At 36.9% G+C, this 19,272-nt stretch overlaps 1 protein-coding gene across 4 annotated transcripts in view; it reads right to left on the bottom strand.

Moving 5' to 3' along the window:
• Ctnna2 (catenin alpha 2) overlaps nt 1-19,272 on the bottom strand; it is a 1,081,443-nt gene that overhangs the window by 80,475 nt on the left and 981,696 nt on the right. For all 4 annotated transcript variants that reach the window (XM_047523044.1, XM_047523045.1, XM_047523046.1 and 1 more), the window contains exon 12: nt 9,000-9,200. In XM_047523044.1, the coding sequence (XP_047379000.1) occupies nt 9,000-9,200 (201 nt within the window). The remainder of the gene's footprint in view (nt 1-8,999; nt 9,201-19,272) is intronic.

The raw sequence follows: 19,272 nt of genomic DNA, 5'->3' as shown, positions 1-19,272 counted from the left end.
ACAGAACATTAAAGAAAGAAATTGAAGAAAACCTTCGAAGATGGAAAGATCTCCCATGTTCTTGGACAGGCAGAATTAACATTGTCAAAATGGCCATTCTACCAAAGACACTATACAGATTCAATGCAATTCCAATTAAAATCCCAATGACATTCCTCCTAGAAACAGAGAAAGCAATCATGAACATCATCTGGAAGAACAAGAGAACTCCAATATTGAAAACAATTCTGAGTAGAAAAAGTGAAACAGGAGGTATCACAATACCAGACATTAAATTATACTACAGAGCAATAGTAACAAAAACAGCATGTTATTGGCACCAAAATGGACAGGCAGACCAATGGTACAGGATAGAAGACACAGAGACAAAACCACATAACTACAGTCTCCTCATACTAGACAAAGGAGTCAAAAACATGGAAAAAAGATAGCCTGTTCAACAAATGGTGCTGGGTAAAGTGGAAATCCATATGCAGTAAAATAAAATTAAACCTCTATCTCTCACTGTGCACAAAACTCAACTCAAAATGGACCAAAAACATAGGAATTAGACCAGAGATCCTGCACCTAATAGATGACAAAGTAGGCCTGAATCTTCATCATGTTTGCTTAGGATCGGACTTCCTCAACAAAACTCCCAAAGCACAAGAAATCAAAGCAAGAATTAATAAATGGGATGGCCTCAAACTAAAAAGCTTTTTCTCAGCAAAGGATACAATCAAGAATGAGAAGAGAGAACCTACAGAATGGGAGAAAATCTTTTCCACACGCACTTCAGATAGAGCACTTATCTCCAAAATTTATAAAGAACTTATAAAACTTTACACCAAAAATACAAAGAACCCAGTCAATAAATGGGCTAAGGAACTAGACAGACACTTTACAGCAGAAGACACACAGACAATTAATAAATATATGAAAAAGTGTTCAACATCTCTAGTAATAAGAGAAACGCAAATCAAAACAATTCTAAGATTTCATCTTACTCCAATTAGAATGGCTATTATCAAGAACACAAACAATAACAGAAGTTGGCATGGATGTGGGGGAAAAGGCACACTTTTACATTGCTGGTGGAGTTGCAAATTGGTGCAGCCACTCTGGAAAGTAGTGTGGAGAATCCTCAGAAAAGTTGGAATGGACTCACCTTTTGACCCAGTTATCCCACTCTTCGGTTTATTCCCAAATGACTTAAAATTAGCATACTACAGTAACACAGCCACATCAACGTTTATAGCAGCTCAGTTCATAATAGCTAGATTGTGGAACCAACCTAGGTGCCCTTCAACAGATGAATGGATAAAGAAACTGTTGTATATATACACAATGGAATATTATTCAGCCATAAAGAAGAATAATATTATGGCATTTGCAAATAAATGGATGGAATTGGAGAATATCATGCTAAGTGAAATAAGCCAATCCCAAAAAACCAAAGGTCGAATGTTTTCCCTGATAAGTGGAGAATGATATATAATGGGGGTGGGGAGGGAGAGAAGAATGGGGGAACTTTAGATTATGTAGAAGGAAATAAGGGGAGGTATAAAAATGGTGGAATGAGACAGACATCATTACTCTATGTACATGTATGATTACACGAACGGTATGAATCTACATCATGCACAACCATAGAAATGAAATGATGTATCCCATTTGTGTACAATGAATCAAAATGCTGTCTGTAAAAAACTAAAAGATAAATAAAAAAAATTTCTGGAGTACTCCAGTGACATACTACATGTACTTTCAAACAAGTGCCTGTCAGTATATTCTTCACCTCTCAAACCTGAGCACCCATCATTGATATGGCTTCCTCCCCTCTGCAGAGAAGCTGGGTGATGGGGCTCCATACTACCTCGGTTTGTGCACAGTGCATCCTGGCCTCCAATGCCAGCAGGCACCACCCCTGACCCTGCTGGACATGATATACAGGGCCCACTTCTTCTCTACTACCACTACCATGGATGTTGGTCACTGGTTCCCTTGAAGACACAAAGTAGCACCACATCTTGTGCAGTTCCCAGGGTCCTAAACCATACTATGATACATGTAAGTATGCAGATTTATGTCCTACCTTTTGTTTTTTAGTTTTTTTTTTTTTTTTGGACAATGGACCCTCTTTATTCTACTATGTGGCCCCAAATTTATAACACATAAATGTGTAATTGTGAAACTTCCTACCCCATCTGTACTTCATGTTACAGATTTCATTACTAGGTTAAAATTGAGTATCTTCCATTCTCTTCTTTTTTTTTTTTTTTTTTTTTTTTTTTTTTTTTTTTTTGGGTGCTGGGGATCGAACCCAGGGCCTTGTGCTTACAAGGCAAGCACTCTACCGACTGAGCTATCTCCCCAGCCCCCCATTCTCTTCTTAAGTTCTATTTTTTAGGGTGATTCTTCAGACCCTGTGCCACATGAGTTGGACATGTCTGAATTATCACAGAACACATCATTTACAAACAAGCCCATGTAGAAAAATTAGTTTCATGTTTCTGTGTGGTTAGGGAGGTCTAAACAAAAATACTGGTGACCTGATCCAAAGCATAACTCAACAGTAGCTCTAAGATAAATATCCTGGAGGAAGGTTTATAGTTTTATTTATTTCCTCCAAGATGTTTGTTTACATTTCAAAGGGGGATAAAACCAAGAACAATATACTTCTTTCCCAAGAGTTGTGACAATCTAGGACCTTTGCTGAATGGAATATGGTTATAGTAAAAGGCAAATATTTCTTTCCGCCCTCAGGAGGGAATGGGGCAACTGAAGACCATTTGTAATATAACTTCCAAGTCCATAACCTTGCATTTCTTTTTCTATAATGCAGACTCCTCAGTATGTGCAGAAACCATCATTACACTGTCCTGAGAGGGAGAATGGACTGTGGGGAACTGTCATGAGTAACCAGTTTATGCTCTGAGCCAGAAACTTCGCGTGAGTTTTTAGAACAAAGCAAATAAATATAGACATTTAAAAACTTTATCAGTCAGTTCTCTGTGATGTGTAGATTATATAGGTTTCAGTCATATAGAAAAGGCATTGGGACAAACTACACTTTGCCTTTTAAGGGATATTAAGTGGTTGAAATTTCCTTCTCATTTCTTCTGTATTTCTGACTTTGCACCACCATGAACTTCAAAGCCACCAACAGGTGCATCATGTCCTCCATATCACCATCATTTTGACCTTTCGGAAAGAAATAAAATGCTTTACACCAAGAGTAAGGATTAAATTAAAGCACATTTAAAATATATTAGAATGTCTAGGCTGAGCAAGCTCAGTCATTACAGCTTCTGTAGAAGTTCATTACTATCATAATCTAATTTCAAGGTCAGCCATAGAGAAGTGACTTAGACTGGAACAGTTCTTCCTATCAATAATACCTAACTTTGTCTTCCTAATAAGTTGCCCCTACCACCTTGTTCTAACATTGATAATATTTCCCTCCTCACAATCCTTCCCCCGATCCAGCCACAAGGATAAGGCAGGTCGCCCAAATCTGTACAATCATAAAATGCTACCCCACTGAGTTCAAATGCAGGAAGCACACACCAAATGGCCAATCAGATTGCTTCCCTTTGATATGTAGAAAGTAGAAGGGAAAAAAATCTTTCCATTTATCTAGGAATCTTGAGTTGTGAGCCTGAAGCTGCCAATGAACATAGTCTCTACTAAAAAAAATACAATATCCCAATGTTTTGTGTTCATTTAATCAGTGCATATATAGTAAATGCCAATTGTATGATAAAACCCTCCTAGGCTGTAGGTTCATACAGAAGTACCTGCCTCTAAGAACTGAATCTGGTTATAAGCACAGCCTTTTACACCGAAGGGAAATAAGTCAAAAGACAGTTTTCTGTTGTTTCCAACTGAGATTTGAGTTAGTATTAAAGGATAAGTTCAATAAACAGATGTTGAGAAGGAAGAGGAGGAGGAAATTAAGAACATTATAGGGAGGATAGTGAGAACTGTGTGGATGTGTTCTGATAGAACAATGAAACACCCATCCAGATGGAGCAGAGGGTTTATACACAGGATTCACAGGCACTGAGTTCCTATGTAGTGTGGAGGCCAGGAACAGCAACACACATACATACTCTAATATTAATAATATTGACCATCCTTGAGTGATAAAACATCAGGCAATACAGCAAACTGTGTCCCAGAGGGACTAACTATTTTGTTTAAGATGAAAGTTAATTGGCAGGCTACCCTAGGTTCATTCTACTGCATTGAAACTGAGCCAAAGGTAACCTTTGATACTATTTCCAGTTTGGGCACTTTCTACTTGCTGATCCTCTTACATTTCCTATTCAAACAACAGGGAAATGAGGTCAAGAATCTCCTTTCACTCTTATTAAAGTTTAGGTTCCAGACCATGGAAGTAAAAATTGTACCATTGTTTTGGCCCGTGTATTCTTCAAAATAAGGGAATTGTAACCACTTCATCCAGAGTAATCAATAGCAGAACACTTGTTTAAAAATGTTTTCCTTTTAAATTTCTCCTTTTTTGGTCTATTATCCCTTCTAAAGAAGAAATGTCTGGCAGAGTCTCAAAGCACTCACAACCCAACAATGATCACATTGCCACAAATCTGTACCAGCTATCAAATTTAGAAAAATGACATTTTAATATAATCCATTCAGCAAAGAATGAACAATTCTATGGATATCTAGATATGATGTCACTAGTATATTTTTCACCCCCCACCCCACAGCCTTCTGCAGCAACCTGACTTTGCAAATGAGATCTCTGAAGACGAGTCTGGTCAAGCATGTACTTACTACCAAGCTGTTGGCAATTTGTTATAATTCAGGTTTTATTGAAGAGCCCATCAAATATACTATGTAAGTATTTAATGGGTCTGCTGTAGATCCATTTTATTGCATTTTTCAACTGCTACATTGGTTTCCTAAGAAATAAATAGGTAAATTTTTACATGATGCTGTCCTATAATTTTAGTATACTAGTAATACACAAAATTATTTTCTTAAATTTAACTTAGCATTCATGTCAACACAAAAAAGCATTCTTAAGTCAAACACTGTCTTTACTGAGGAAGGAAAATAATTCATGGAAAATAAACCACAGATGGTTTTGTCACTCTTTGGGTACCTCTCAATTTCATAGCCACTCATGGAAGGCCATTAGATCAAAGAGTAGGAGTCATTCTTCAATGACCCACCCCTGCAGTCACTCATATGCCTTAACAGGGGTTGACTGGTATTGGTGAACACCTTCTGCAGCAATATCTGGTTTAGCTAAGCATGCTGCCCTTTTATAAATACTTCTCTGTATCACATTCCTACAACATGCCCTTTGTTACTCTGTGTCTACAGTACACAGGCTCCATTTTGCCCTACTCAAACTTTTCTCTATTTGAGGGTATTTCTTTACCTTAGGGCAGTGATTCACAGTAGTTATTGCCACCACCACCACCACCCCATCCCCTGCCCCACCGCCACCAGGAATCTGGCAATGCCTAGAGATAATTTTTGTTATCATAATTTAGTGTGGGGAAGGCAACAGATGCTCCAAGTACCTAGTGGGTGGAGGCAGAATCTAAGCATCCTACAATGCACAGGAAAGTACAGGCCTCTAACCTCCCAGAAAGAATTGCTCACACCAAAGTGTCAATAGCACAGAGGTTAAAAACTTTCAACTAAAGGCCTTAAATCTAACAACTCAGGCTTAAAAAGACAAAAAGAAAAAACACTGACAATACCTAGTAGGTATGTCAGGACAGGAAAACAAAACAAAACAAAACAAGACACCCAAAACCATAAAACAATTTGTTTTCTTTTTTTCTCATCTTTCTCCTTGCCTCCTCTTTCTTGCCTACTAGCCCTCTGTTCTCCCTGCCAAATTAAATGTACTCTCAGGACATTTGCTAAGTTTATACAGAAAAGTGATCAAATGCAATATGGCTCTAAGAATTTTTTAAAATAAAATATTAACCCAAAGGCAGAAATTTGGCATCAGTAATATGTACAGGAGTTTTTATTTTGAGGCTATATGTCTCCTTAGCATAGACACTAACATTAGAACTAACCCAAGAAACCTTGTGTCACCATAATCAACTGATCCTATGGTCTTCCTTAAAGTCCATGTCCCTGATCTGTGCAAGCTTATTCACCAGCAATTCTAACTATTAATTCTAGCAATTAGTTGGTTAACATCTAATGTTTTTGTTTCCATTTCTGAGACAATCTCTCTACTTACTTATAAAGAAACAATATATTCCTCCTTTTGCAATGAAGTCTAATTGGAGAAAGAAGCTGAAGAATTTACATGTCTTGTTTTATTCTTGTTCTGAGCCCATTAACATCTACTTTTCCTATCTTTATCATTTCTACTACAGTTTCGTATAAACATCTCTTTCAATCTCTTCTATCTGGTTACTTTCCAAGTTACCTTCAAAAGATCCTAAAAAGTAGATTCTAAATACCTCACTCATTCACTCCATTCACTTAGGAATGGAATGCAGATATCAAATTAAGGAGAATTCCTTAGAAATTTTTCCCAAATGCTCAATCATTCCAAGGAAGAGTTGGGATAAGAATGTTAAATGGTTTGACAATGAACAAGAGTTAAGTCTTGGTTAGTGACAACAACCCAGAAGGAATTGGTTGTCTCACTGATGATGTTTTTAGATAAAATCAACCAGAAAATTATTTACCCTTCTAGACTTTAGGTGAAAAGTATGTCAAAAGTTCAACCAACTAAGCAATTACCCTTTCTTTTCAATAGATTTTCATGAACACCACTCCTTTTACTAAAGTAACCCAAGATACAATAAGAAAAAACACTAAAATGTCTTCTGAATAATGCCTGAATTCTCTGGGCACCAAGTCACATGTGAAACGGCAATTTGCTCTGTATTTTTCATTTACCACAATTCTTCCTATCAGTCATGTGCAGGCAAGAGTGAAGACTTGTGTTTCCATGTCTTCTATCTTTCTCTGATACTCTTTATTCAGGGTCAGCCTCAAGCAAGTAATACTGTATTTTAGACCACACCAAGCTGAGACTTTATAAAAGAACAAAGTTGGAGAGCCAGCAGGTAAGAACCACAAAAATGTAACAAGACCTCCTGTTAAGGGTCAAAAAAAAAATCTCTAAATTGAAGAGTAAAATACCTGCTTCTAATATTTCCAAGTGTGTTATTAGTCAGTTTTTTCTTGCTATGACCAAAATACCTGACAAAAACCTCTCAGAGAAGGAAAAGTTGATTTTGGTTTACGGGTTAAGAGGTTCAAACTATGGTTGGCTGACTCTATTGCTCTGGCCCAAGTTGAGGCAGGACATCATGTTGGAAAGACATGGCAGATGAAAGTTGCTCAGCTCATGGCCCAGGAAGCAGAAAGAGAGAGATCAAGGAGGCAGGGACAATATAATCCAAGGACACATCCCCAGTGACCAACATTCACTAGCCATGCCCCACCTGCCTACAGTTAGCAATCCATTCACATTATTGATCCACCCAATGGATTAATCCACTGATTTGGTCACAACTCTCATAATCTAATCATCTCACCTCAGAACATTCCTTCATCAACACAAGAGCTTTTTGGGGCACACTTCATATACAAAATATAACACTATCTGAAGAAGGAAATATTGTATGGCTTGCTTGTGTTGCTCTACTGAATGTAAACAGCAAGCTTAGTTGAAAAAAACACTCTTGAATCTCAGCTAATTAAAATGCAGAGATATCTTATTATTATCACTATTACCTTAAATTCTAAGTCTGCTAGAATTCTCAAGGGCAACAATTTCTACATGTGCTCATTATTATATGATATTAAACTCTCTCTATCATCTTTTATTTCAGAAAAAATGAGTTGATTTTACCTTGCTGTTTCCAGGCTAACAAATATCTAAATAAGTCTTTAAATAACATTTTCCCTATAGAAAGAAACATCTCTCTACTAACATGTCTTATCATGCAGAACTTGGAACACTGCTCCATGTGACCTTTCAGTGGCATCTATGTTTAAAAAGCTTAGTGATGTCCAAAGTCCATGTGCAAACCCAAGAGGGCTCCCCTTGGGGCATGAGGGCAGAAGCCCTTCTGTCCATACTTACAACCCAATTCATGACCCACTCACAACTCTATCCATCATAGATTTAAGTTCTCCTTTTCTACCCTCTAATTTTCTGTTTTGGGAACATCCTGTCGATTCTCATCCCCGACCCCACACACATAAACAAAGGTACTAGGCAGAAGAGACTTCTAAAGCCAAGAGACTTTAGTCAAGAGCAGAAACTAAAGAGAAAAAGAAAAGCTGGCCAGTCTTCTGACGTTCTTCAAGTTGTAGATTGTTTGGTCAGCTGAGTGGAAATGAGTTGTTTTTCCATCCCAATGCACCTGAGCACTCTGACAGGCTCCCTGAGTAACTGTGCCTTACTGCAGTAGTTAGTCCCCAGTGGGCACACACCCTTGAGGAGGACATGTCAGGGAGTGTGTGACAGGCCAGTCCTCTTCAGCAGCCACCACCTCCTTTCTTGGAGCATGTCCTAGTCATGCACAGTCTATGCTACTTCCCACCCACTGTCCAGAATTTCTCCTTAAGGCTCTGTCCTTTAAAGAAAGAGATGGTTTTCAAGTTCAAGATGACAACTTTCAGTCACAACCAAACTATTTTCTAGCCTTGTAATCTCCTACCAGTCTGTTAATGAATTCAAACCTCCATTTGCTCATCTATAATTGGAAATAATCAAAGTTTCTCTGCCTACTTCATAAAGTCCTTGTGAGAATCAAATGAGGTGACATATGAAAACTATAAAATGACATACACATAAAATGTAATAAACTGCTATTGGCTGAAGTTATTCAAATTCAAATTCGAGAAAGAAGAACACTCGAGTTCTCTATCCCTTCCGTGACATGTGCAATTTAGAAACATAAAGGCCTATAAAAATAATGCAACAGATTTATTCAGATATGGAAATTAATCATGGCATTAACATTCTGGCCAGATCTAATATTCATGCTTACCTGTCTCAGAAAGTAATTTCGTAGCTTCCAGCACCTTCTCAGTATAAACCCCAGCCTCGTAGTTCTCCATTTCAGCATTGATGATGTGTATCACCCGAGCTGCCCGTCCACGGATGGCTCCTGCAGTCCGGTCCAGAGTATCCACATCCCCCTCTTGGAGGGCTATCACACATTTGTTCACATCCTCCAAGATATGATTTTCTGTGGAGAGGGTATATACACATTTATATGACTTTATATCACTCGGACTTAATAACCAACCTAAAATTGACTCAACAACTATCATGAGTCCTCACCTTGCATATCTCAGTGCATGCCTAATAACACTGAAATGGCACTTAAAGGACATACTTTATAACTACAATAGTTGTAAAACCTGAGCATCAGCCAGAGGGCTTGCAGCATCACATAGATTGCTCTGTGCTACTTTTGGAGTTTCTGATTCAGTAGCTCTGATGTGGGACCCAAGAAAGAGTTTCTCTGAAGTTCCCAGTGAAGCTAATGCTGCTGCTGCTGCTTTGGTCTGAGATTTTCATTGCTACTGATGTGAAGAATATCTCTTCCTTTGTTTCAAAGATTGAGGCTTTTTGCCCAGAAGGTCTTTTAGGAGTTGTTATGGTAGCCAACATCAAGTAATCTGACCTAGTAGAATCCTTCCTAAACTTGAACAGAGTCAATCAAAGCTTTGATTACATGTTTGTTTGATGGTGTTTTTTTTTTATTTTATTATAGAAAGATTTAAGGGATGGTACAGAATAAATATCACCAAGTATTTTAAAGTCATGTCATATAGCAGGTATATGCATTGGGAAATTCATTAGGTGAAGATCACAGAGTTCCCCTACAATTAAAATTCAATCCAGTCTTGTGGCTGATTGCATTGGATTACAGTCAAGGCAAGCATCTCTCTCATCTCTTGTCACTGCCCAACGAAGACAATATGCAGAAGAAGGGTGACTTCATTCTCTACTGGCACAGAAAAAACACCCCATCTCACAGTTTAACAAGTGGCCAATGTTTTATCTACCATGTCTAACATAGATTTGTAATTATGTCCTTTGAACAGCACAATTCTAAAAAATGTTTAAAATGTCATTGCTCAGCTGGGCGTGGTGGCTTATGCTTATAATTCCAATAATTCCAGAGGCAGGAAAGATTGCAAGTTCTAGGTCAACCTAAGTAAATTAGTGAGACTACATCTCAAATAAAAACTAAAAATTAAAAGGGCTGGGGTGTGGTTCAGTGATAGTGTCCTGGGTTCAATCCCCAGTACCACTAAAGAAAAAAAAAAAAAAAGAAGAAGAAGAAAAGGTGTAATTTAGTGCTCTATATAAAAAAAAGAAAAGAACTTTCAGCTGAAAACACATACACACGCACACACAGAGGACTGAATGTTTATGCCTTCCCCCAGATTCATATGTTGAAATTCTAAATATAAATTTAAATATTTCATTATTTTTCTCTTCTCATTTATATTTGAAATTAAAGAACTAGAGAATGTGGAAATCAGAAATGTATAATGGTCTGAGTGTTGGATTCATACAGTATGAGGTCTGGTATTAACAGGTAAGGACTTTGGCAGCTGATGAGGTTATGAGGACAGAGCTCTCATGAATAGGATCAGTGCCTTTTGTAAAAGAGACCCCAGAGACCTCCCTCGCCCACTTTAGTCACACAAGGTTCGTGAAAAGATGTCTGTCTGTAAGGAAACAGGCTTTCACAGGACACCTCCATCTTGGACTCTGAGCCTTCAGAACTGTGAGAAGTACATTGTGTTGTTTATAAGCAACCTCATTTATGATTTGTTGTTATATCCATTTAAACAGACTTGGACACAAACATACATGCTTCAAGTAGATTAAAAGAACACGTTTATCAATGGTCTTCAGTAGTATGTTAATTTTTTTAAAATTTTAACTGACAAATTCAATGAACAGTTAGAGAATTAAATGAATTATTATATATCTAAGAAGTTCGCAGGGCTAGTTCTGAGTTTAAAGTTCTCAAAGAAGGAGAATCAAAGGGGACCCAGCAAACCCCAGTCTCTAATAGGAATCCCTCCTATTTTCATTAAATCCAGCACTCAGAGGGAATATTTGTTCCTTTAGACACTGGCTGGAAAATTGGAAAGTATAATTTTCTTTTCATAAAATAATATCCACTTTAACCTTATACAATTTGATTTTTCTCACCCATTATAAATTTCTGATTTCTACATTCTCTAGTTCTTTAATTTCAAATATAAATTAAAATGGAAAAATAATGTTGTTTGAATTTAAGTATTCAGCTTTCTTAAACTCACAAAAAGTAATACTTCCAGAAGACTGATATGTTCTGAGTGAAACAAAATAAAACAAAACCCACGGTTGTGAAAATGTAGATTTAAGAAATTGGTACTTTTATTAAGGAACTTCTGAAAAACATCCTTTTTTTATTGTAAACAAACAGGATACATGTTGTTTCTCTGTTTGTATATTGAGTCAAGGCATACCATTTGTGTAATCATAAATTTACATAGGGTAATGTTGTTTGATTCATTCTGTTATTTTTTTGCTTCCCTCTGACCCCTCCCACCCCTCTTTTCCCTCTGTACAGTACTTCCTTCCTCCATTCTTGCCCCCCTCCCTAACCCTAACCCTAAACCTAACCCTAACACTAACCCCTCCCACCCCCCATTATGTATCATCATCCGCTTATCAGTGAGATCATTTGTCCTTTGGTTTTATGAGATTGGCTTATCTCACTTAGCATGATATTCTCCAATTTCATCCATTTGCCGGCAAATACCATAATTTTATCATTCTTTATGGCTGAGTAATATTCCATTGTATATATATATACCACAGTTTCTTTATCCATTCATCAATTGAAGGACATCTAGGTTGGTTCCACAATCTGGCTATTGTGAATTGAGCACCTATGAACATTGATGTAGCTCTATCTCTATAGTATGCTGATTTTAAGTCCTTTGGGTCTCAAAAAACTCTACACCAAGAATACAAATAATCCAATCAACAAATGGGCTAAGGAAATGAACAGACACTTCACAGAAGAAGATCTACAAGCAATCAACAGATAAATGAAAAAATGTTCAACATCTCTAGTAATAAGAGAAATGCAAATCAAAACTACCCTAAGATTCCATCTCACCCCAATTAGAATGGCGATTATCAAGAATACAAGCAACAATAGGTGTTGGCGAGGATGTGGTGAAAAAGGAACACTCATACATTGCTGGTGGGGTTACAAATTAGTGCAGCCACTCTGGAAAGCAGTATGGAGATTCCTCAGAAAGCTTGGAATGGAACCACCATTTGACCCAGCTCTCCCACTCCTTGAAAAACATCCTTTCATGAGATTTTGGATTAGAACATGTGAATTCACCTAAAATGGACACCTGAGGAAAAGGTTCACTCAAAAGAACAGTGGCACAGGATTTTACATACAAAAAAATTGATTCAAATAAGTCTCTTTGATTGCCCTGCTGGATTCCTTGAGACAATTACACTGTGCCCTGGCCCCTGGAAGTGAGCAGCTAGACAGGGCTTCCTGTCGAAACCTCGGCCCTGGGTGCCATCTTCTTTGAATAACACCTTCGTCTAAGGATAGACATAGCCACTGCTTCTCTGTGCATTTTTTTTTAAAGATCGTATTTTGGAATTGAATGTAAAATGATGAGGACTCTGTTAATTATATTAGATATTAATCTCTCTGGACTTAATAAAATTTAAAAAATTTGAAGAAGTGCATTCCTGACCTACTCTATTAAAAAGAAATGTAGGGTTTAAAAACAACGATTTCCCTAACTGGAAAAATGCATCTAATTTAATTACAAGGCAAGAAAAATAAACTTTTATAGATACAAGTATACTTATTTCAAGGAAACCAAAGTAGAATGAAAGTCCATGGTTACAAAAACAGTGTTTAATAAGTCAAATCAACTAATTTCTTAAGTGGTTAGACAAGTTAGTTATTTCTTGGGAATAAAATGTTAACCTTACTAATTTTACAACTTACTAATTGACTAACATTTTTGTTGGTTCTTTTTATTTATACAGGACAATAGGGTTCATTTTAACATAATTGTATAAGCATGGAATATAATTTGTTCCAATTCAGTCACCAGCACTTATCCTTTTTTTCTCCTCCCTCTCCCCATTCACTTACCTCTACTCTACTGATATTTCTGCTTTCTTTCTAGTTTTTTTTTTAATTAGTGTCTTGTGGATGTTCATGATGGTAAGATTCACGGTGGTATATTCATATATATACATAAGAAAGTCAGGTCAGATTCATTCCAATATCTTTTTCCATCCTCTCCCTCCTCCGGAGCTTCCTTCATTCACCTTTGTCTACTCCGCTGATCTTATATTCTTTTTTATTTTATCCCTGTCCCTTCTTATTTTGCATTAGCTTCTGATTTATTTCACTTATCATGATAGTCTCCAGTTCTATTCATTTATCAGCAAATGCCATAAAGTCATCCTTCTTTAGGGTCGCATAATACTCCATTGTGTATATATAACACATTTTCTTTATTCATTCATCTGTTGAAGGGCAGCTAGGTTGGCTGTATAGCTTGGTTATTGTGAATTGTGCTGCTATAAACACTGATGTGGTTGCATCACTTCAGTATGTTGATTTTAAACCCTTTGGACATATACCAAGGAGTGGGACGACTGGGTCATATGGCAGTTGCATTCCAAGTTTTTTGAGGAATCTCCATATTGCTTTCCAGAGTGGTTGTACCAAATTTGTAGTCCCACCAATAATGTATGAGTGTACCTTAACCCCCACATCCTCATCAGCCTTTATTGTTACTTGTAATCTTGCTAATTGCCATTCTGACTAGAGTGAGATGAGATTCCAATGTAGTTTTAATTTGCATTTGTCTAAATGCTAGAGATATTGAACATCTTCTCATATATTTATTGATACTTTGTATTTCTTCTTTTTGGAAAGTTTCTGTTTAGTTCCTTTGCCAATTTATTGATTAGGTTATTTGGGTTTAATGATGTTAAGGTTTTTGAGTTCTTTGTATATCCTGGGTATTAATGCCCTATTTGAGGAGCAGGTGGCAAGGATTTTCTCGAATTCTGTTGGCTCTCTCTTCACACTCTTGTTTCCTTTGCTGTCAAGAAGCTTTTTAATTTGATGCCACCATACTCACTGATTTTTTATTTTACTTCTTGTACTTCAGGAATCTTATTAAGGAAGTAAGTTCCTGAACCAACACAGTAAACGGTATAGATGATAAACCCAAGGCCAACATTATTCTGAATGGAGAAAAAAACTGAAAGCATTTCCTTTAAAAACAGGAACAAGACAAGGATGCCCACTGTCACCACTCCTATTCAATACAGTCCTTGAAACTGGAGCCAAAGCAATCAGACAAGGGAAAGAAATAAAGAGATACAAATAGGAAAAGAGCCCAAATTATCTGTTTGCTGACAACATGATCCTATATTTAGAAGACCCAAAAACTTCCCCAGAAAACTTCTAGAACTTATAAATGAATTCAGTAAAATAGCAAGATACAAGATCACCATCCATAAATCAATTCCTGTACTCCAATGATGAACTTGCTGAAAAAGAAATTAGGAAATCTGTCCCATTTGCAATACCCTCAAAAACAAACAAACAAACAAACAAAAAACCCAGGAAATCAATCTAGCAAAAGAGGTGAAGGACCCTAAAATGAAAACTAGAGAACACTAAAGAAACTAAAGAAGACCTTAGAAGATGAAAAGACCTCCCATGTTCTTGGATAGGCAGAGTTAACATGGTCAAAGTGATCATACTACCAAAAATGCTATACAGATTCAATGCAATTCCCATGAAAATTCCAATGATGTTCACAGAAGGAGAAAAAGCAGTTATAAGATTCCTTTGGAAAAATAGAGAGACCCAGAATAGCCAAAGCAATCCTTCGTGAGAAAAGCAAAGCAGAAGGCATCAAGATATCTGACCTCAAATTATACTACAGAGGTATGGTAACAAAAGCAGCATGGTATTGACACCAAAATAGACATGAAGACCAATGTAATAGAATAGAAGAAACAGAGACAAAACATAAAATACAATTATCTCGTACTAGACAAAAATGCCAAAAGAATATGTTGACTAATTTTTCTAAGTCAATTTATTTTTTTGAAATATTAGGATAGTATACTCAGGATTTCTCAACCTTCCCCAATTACAGTTCCCCTTTTATTGAAAAACAAGTAATAGTTCTCTTATGAGAGTAGTTACACCAATGGATGACATACAAGTAAAAGCCAATATGGTTGAAAACACTTTAAAATAAATTTACATTTTGTTCACCAAAGTTAACAATGTATTTAAAAAAATAACTGTAACTGTTCATGTAGACATGAAATCTTTGGTTAAAAGACTACACTTTGCATTTATATGGATTCTTAGAGCACATGAGATAACTTCTACCCTTTGCACCCTCAGTCAGTGTGTTTCTGAACATACTGGGCTGGTGTGTGTGTATGTATGTATGTATGTGTGTGTGTGTGTGTGTGTGTGTGTGCGAGTGTGTATATATATATATATATATATATATATATATATATATATATATCTCAAGAAAAGCAATCAATTATTTGAAGGCAAAACCTATACTTGATTCATATTTTCATTCCTGGTAACATTGTTCAGATAGCAGATAATCAAGGATAGATACTGGATGAACATGTCTATTAAAAAGGAGAAATCCAGTGGGCATGGTGGTGTATACCTGTAACACAGCAATTTGGAAGACTGAGGCAGGATGACTGCAAGTTCAAGCGAACCTCAGCAACCTAGTGAGGCCCTAAGCAACCTAGCAAAATCCTGTCTCAAATTAAATAAAAAGGGTTGGGGATGTTGCTCAGTGGTTAAGCACCTCTGGGTTCAAATCCCAGTACCAAAAAAAAAAAAAAAAAAAAAAAAAAAAAAGAGCAATCCATTTCACATTTTTATTCTATTCTAAGGTATTTTGAAGAAGAATAATTCCTAAAGTAAGGAGACAGAAGAATGCTATTCCAAATAGAAAAAAAAAAAGGTGAAGGCAGTAATAAACACGATATTATTCCAGAGATTACATTTTTAGAAAAAACTGCCAGGCACCTTAGATGGTGCATTCTAATATCAAGAAAGGTATCCAAACATGTCATAAAACATTCAACTGTAACATATTTTGCAATAAATGTCCTTGGATTTTGTCAACCACTTTCAAAAATATGTAATTTTGTTATTTTTAAATAATTAATGATGATCAAACTATCCAATTTTTATAAAGCACAATGCTATCATTTCTGAATTCTAAACCAAAGTCACTGTGTGAATTTTTTAAAGAAAACAAACTCAAGATCGTAAAGAAAAATAACTAAAGGAAATGGAAAAGACAAAAAAAAAAAATCTTGGACATTATGGGATTGAGTTAAGGGTTTTTTCAAATCTTAGATTTCTATAATTTTGTGAGCCAGAACCAAGAATTAAACTCTCACATGGCTAATGCCAAGGTGCTCATTTTAAAGTACTACTAAAAATGTAGTTTTTGCCCAGTAGGAAAGGTTTAAATGTTCTAATGCAGCTATTTCACATTTTTATGAGCCCAGTGCACATTGAAAATTGGTTTTGCTCTCGTAATGCTAATAGCTAGCATCATTGCTCCCAAACTTGTTGCATTTCAGATGAACAAATTAAACACTCAGATATACAAGTTTAGGTAGCATTAAAAAAAGAAAAAGTAAAAAAGAAAAAACAACTATAGTCCTTTAAAAAATTTTTTTTAAGTAGAGTTTCATGCCAGCATAGATATTCCCCCAAGAAGAATTTAATACATACAATTCCATTAATGCCATTCCAAAATACCAAAATGTCTCCTAGGTCAAACTTGCAACATAACTTGTAAAATGTTTAGCTCTACCTCAAAAAGTAGAGTAGAAGTTTTCTCAACTATTTGGCTGTGTCCACAGCCTACCAAAAAAAAAAAAAGAGTGGGTTGTGTCAATTTTGTCAGATCCTACCTGTGAAAAGGTGCCTACTGCCTGATTGTCAATTCCAAAGGCATGCCCCAGCAGGCCCTGCCAACCTGGCTCCCTGACAGTGCCTATTCCTTTTCCCATCATGGATTGCCATGGCATTTGTACCACTAGGACTGGGCCACCAGGTGTTAACAGCCAGATCCAAAGCCTTTCTTGTTGCTGGTAATAATGAGATGCACAAAGGAATGGCAGGGAGAAAGGTGTCAGAGGCAGGGCTTGGGGGAAGGAAATTAAGAAAAGCTTTGCATTATTCAAAAAGTCTGAGATAAGGCCTACTCACATTGCTTCTCCCTACTGCCCCCAGAAATTTCTGTACATGTATTTAAGAAAAAGAGAAGTTGGGTAAGTTTTAAGTTTCCAAATGATTCCTCTCTGGCTAAAAGGTAGTGTATAGGTATTATCCAGGTATTTGTACTTTGAAGGGGTCTCAGAGGAAGATTTCCAGGGGCTACCAGGCTGGCTATGTGAGGTCAGAGGTTGGGTAGGGAGTCTTCCTGCCACTAACTGGGGGTCCTGCAGTCACCTTCATAAATACTGAATAGATACTACAAGGAAGCTTAGTATTGGTAGCTACCTTTCTATTCCCTAACACCTGAATCCTCAATGTATCTATCTGAACAATTTCTAAGCATCTTATGAAAAAAGCATTTTGGGGGCATCTTTTACAGTATGAGGACACATCCAGCAATAAAGCAAAAACCCAAGGAATGGCAACATATTGAGTCATTTTTTATCATCAAACCCCCAGATTGGGGGATATTTAAATGAAGAGCTGCTTTGATAAGTCATGGAAAACCAAGCACCTTGGAAAGAAAAAACAAGAGAAATTTCAGAATAAGATTAGAAATTGGAATGAGAATACCAGAGGTGGGAGAAGGGATCTAAAATGAAAGTAGAAAAGTAAAAAGTAGTAAGCACCAAGGAAAGGAAATTTCCCTTCTAATCTTGATTTATTGAGAACTGTGTAGTTTCTGAAAAGAAGTGACCAAGATTCAATAGCATCTCCACCAAGTTACCTCCCCTTTGACTGGCTTAGTTTTCTCAAAGGAAGACTTAGAATACTAATACCTATATTATAGAATTTTGGTGAGAATTAAAGCAAACAGCAACTTACAGACACTGTGTATGTCATTTTTCTCATCTTGCCCTCCATCACTGAAAACTTGACTCTCTGATAATCTATCAGATCTACAGATTCAACTACATTGCTCTCAGACAAACCTCCCAAACAAGCTTCCAATAGAATTCACTGTCTGTTTCTTCATGAAAAGGAAAGATTGCAACTAGGAAAAATACCCAAACGTGGCAGCCTCCCTCCAGAAATCACTTCTGCACAGCTGCAGTCAGAGACCCCTATGCCTGGCTCCTTCCAGTAGTGATGTGTCTTGGGCCTCAGTTGGCCAAAAACAGGTCAAGTCAGGACTTGTGCTGAGGGACTGTGTAGGAGTGAGCTCCACATACCTGAGTAGAACCAACACCCCGTCAATTTGAATTTTCAAGGGTCACTTGGTTCTTTTAATGCCTCATGAAAACTGACCTCCTCCACACAGAGATACTTTCAGGTGAACTGGTATTTGGAAAAAAGGCCCATTTGCTTGCTGGTAACCTGATCTTGGAACAGCATGATGAGTGCCATCAAAAGTGAAATTGGCTTCATAGTTATTCAAATCTGCTAGCACCCTCCAGGCTGGCTTCATTTGCAAAGAAGAAAGTTACAGTGATGACTAGTTCTGTTTCCTTTTACTCATTTCCTCATGCAACCTAACAGACAAATGCTCAGAGCCTTGATGACTTTCCTGTGCCTTCTAGTGGCTTAATTCTATTCCTGATATTTCTACCTGACTCGTCACAGACCTTCGCTTATTAGAAAAATGACCCACTTAACTTAGTCAAATTGAAATAACTGATTGCCTGTTTTTAAGACATAGACCATGTAGATTAACCAATTTGATACTCTGTAACCTTTTTTAACATGATGATTCAGATGTACCCAAAGTCCATCCTGCTTAAATGACTACAAAAACTAAAAGGGAATCTAAGCCTCTTTAAATAATCTATTCAGGTTTTGACATCTTTATCAGAAAGTTGTGTTTTCCCCCTCTGATGACTTGACTCAGTATCTAGAAATAAAAAATTTTCAAGAGGGTGTTATAATCATATTTGCAGAGATGATCCAACGTTCAAAGGGCCAAGGAGAGCACTTGAATGACAGACCCGTGACATCTGTGAGATATTTC

Source organism: Sciurus carolinensis, chromosome 13 (assembly GCF_902686445.1).
Source record: "Sciurus carolinensis chromosome 13, mSciCar1.2, whole genome shotgun sequence".
Lineage (NCBI taxonomy): Eukaryota > Metazoa > Chordata > Mammalia > Rodentia > Sciuridae > Sciurus > Sciurus carolinensis.
Note: the sequence above shows the minus strand (reverse complement) of the source record. Positions and strands in the feature narration are given on the sequence as shown.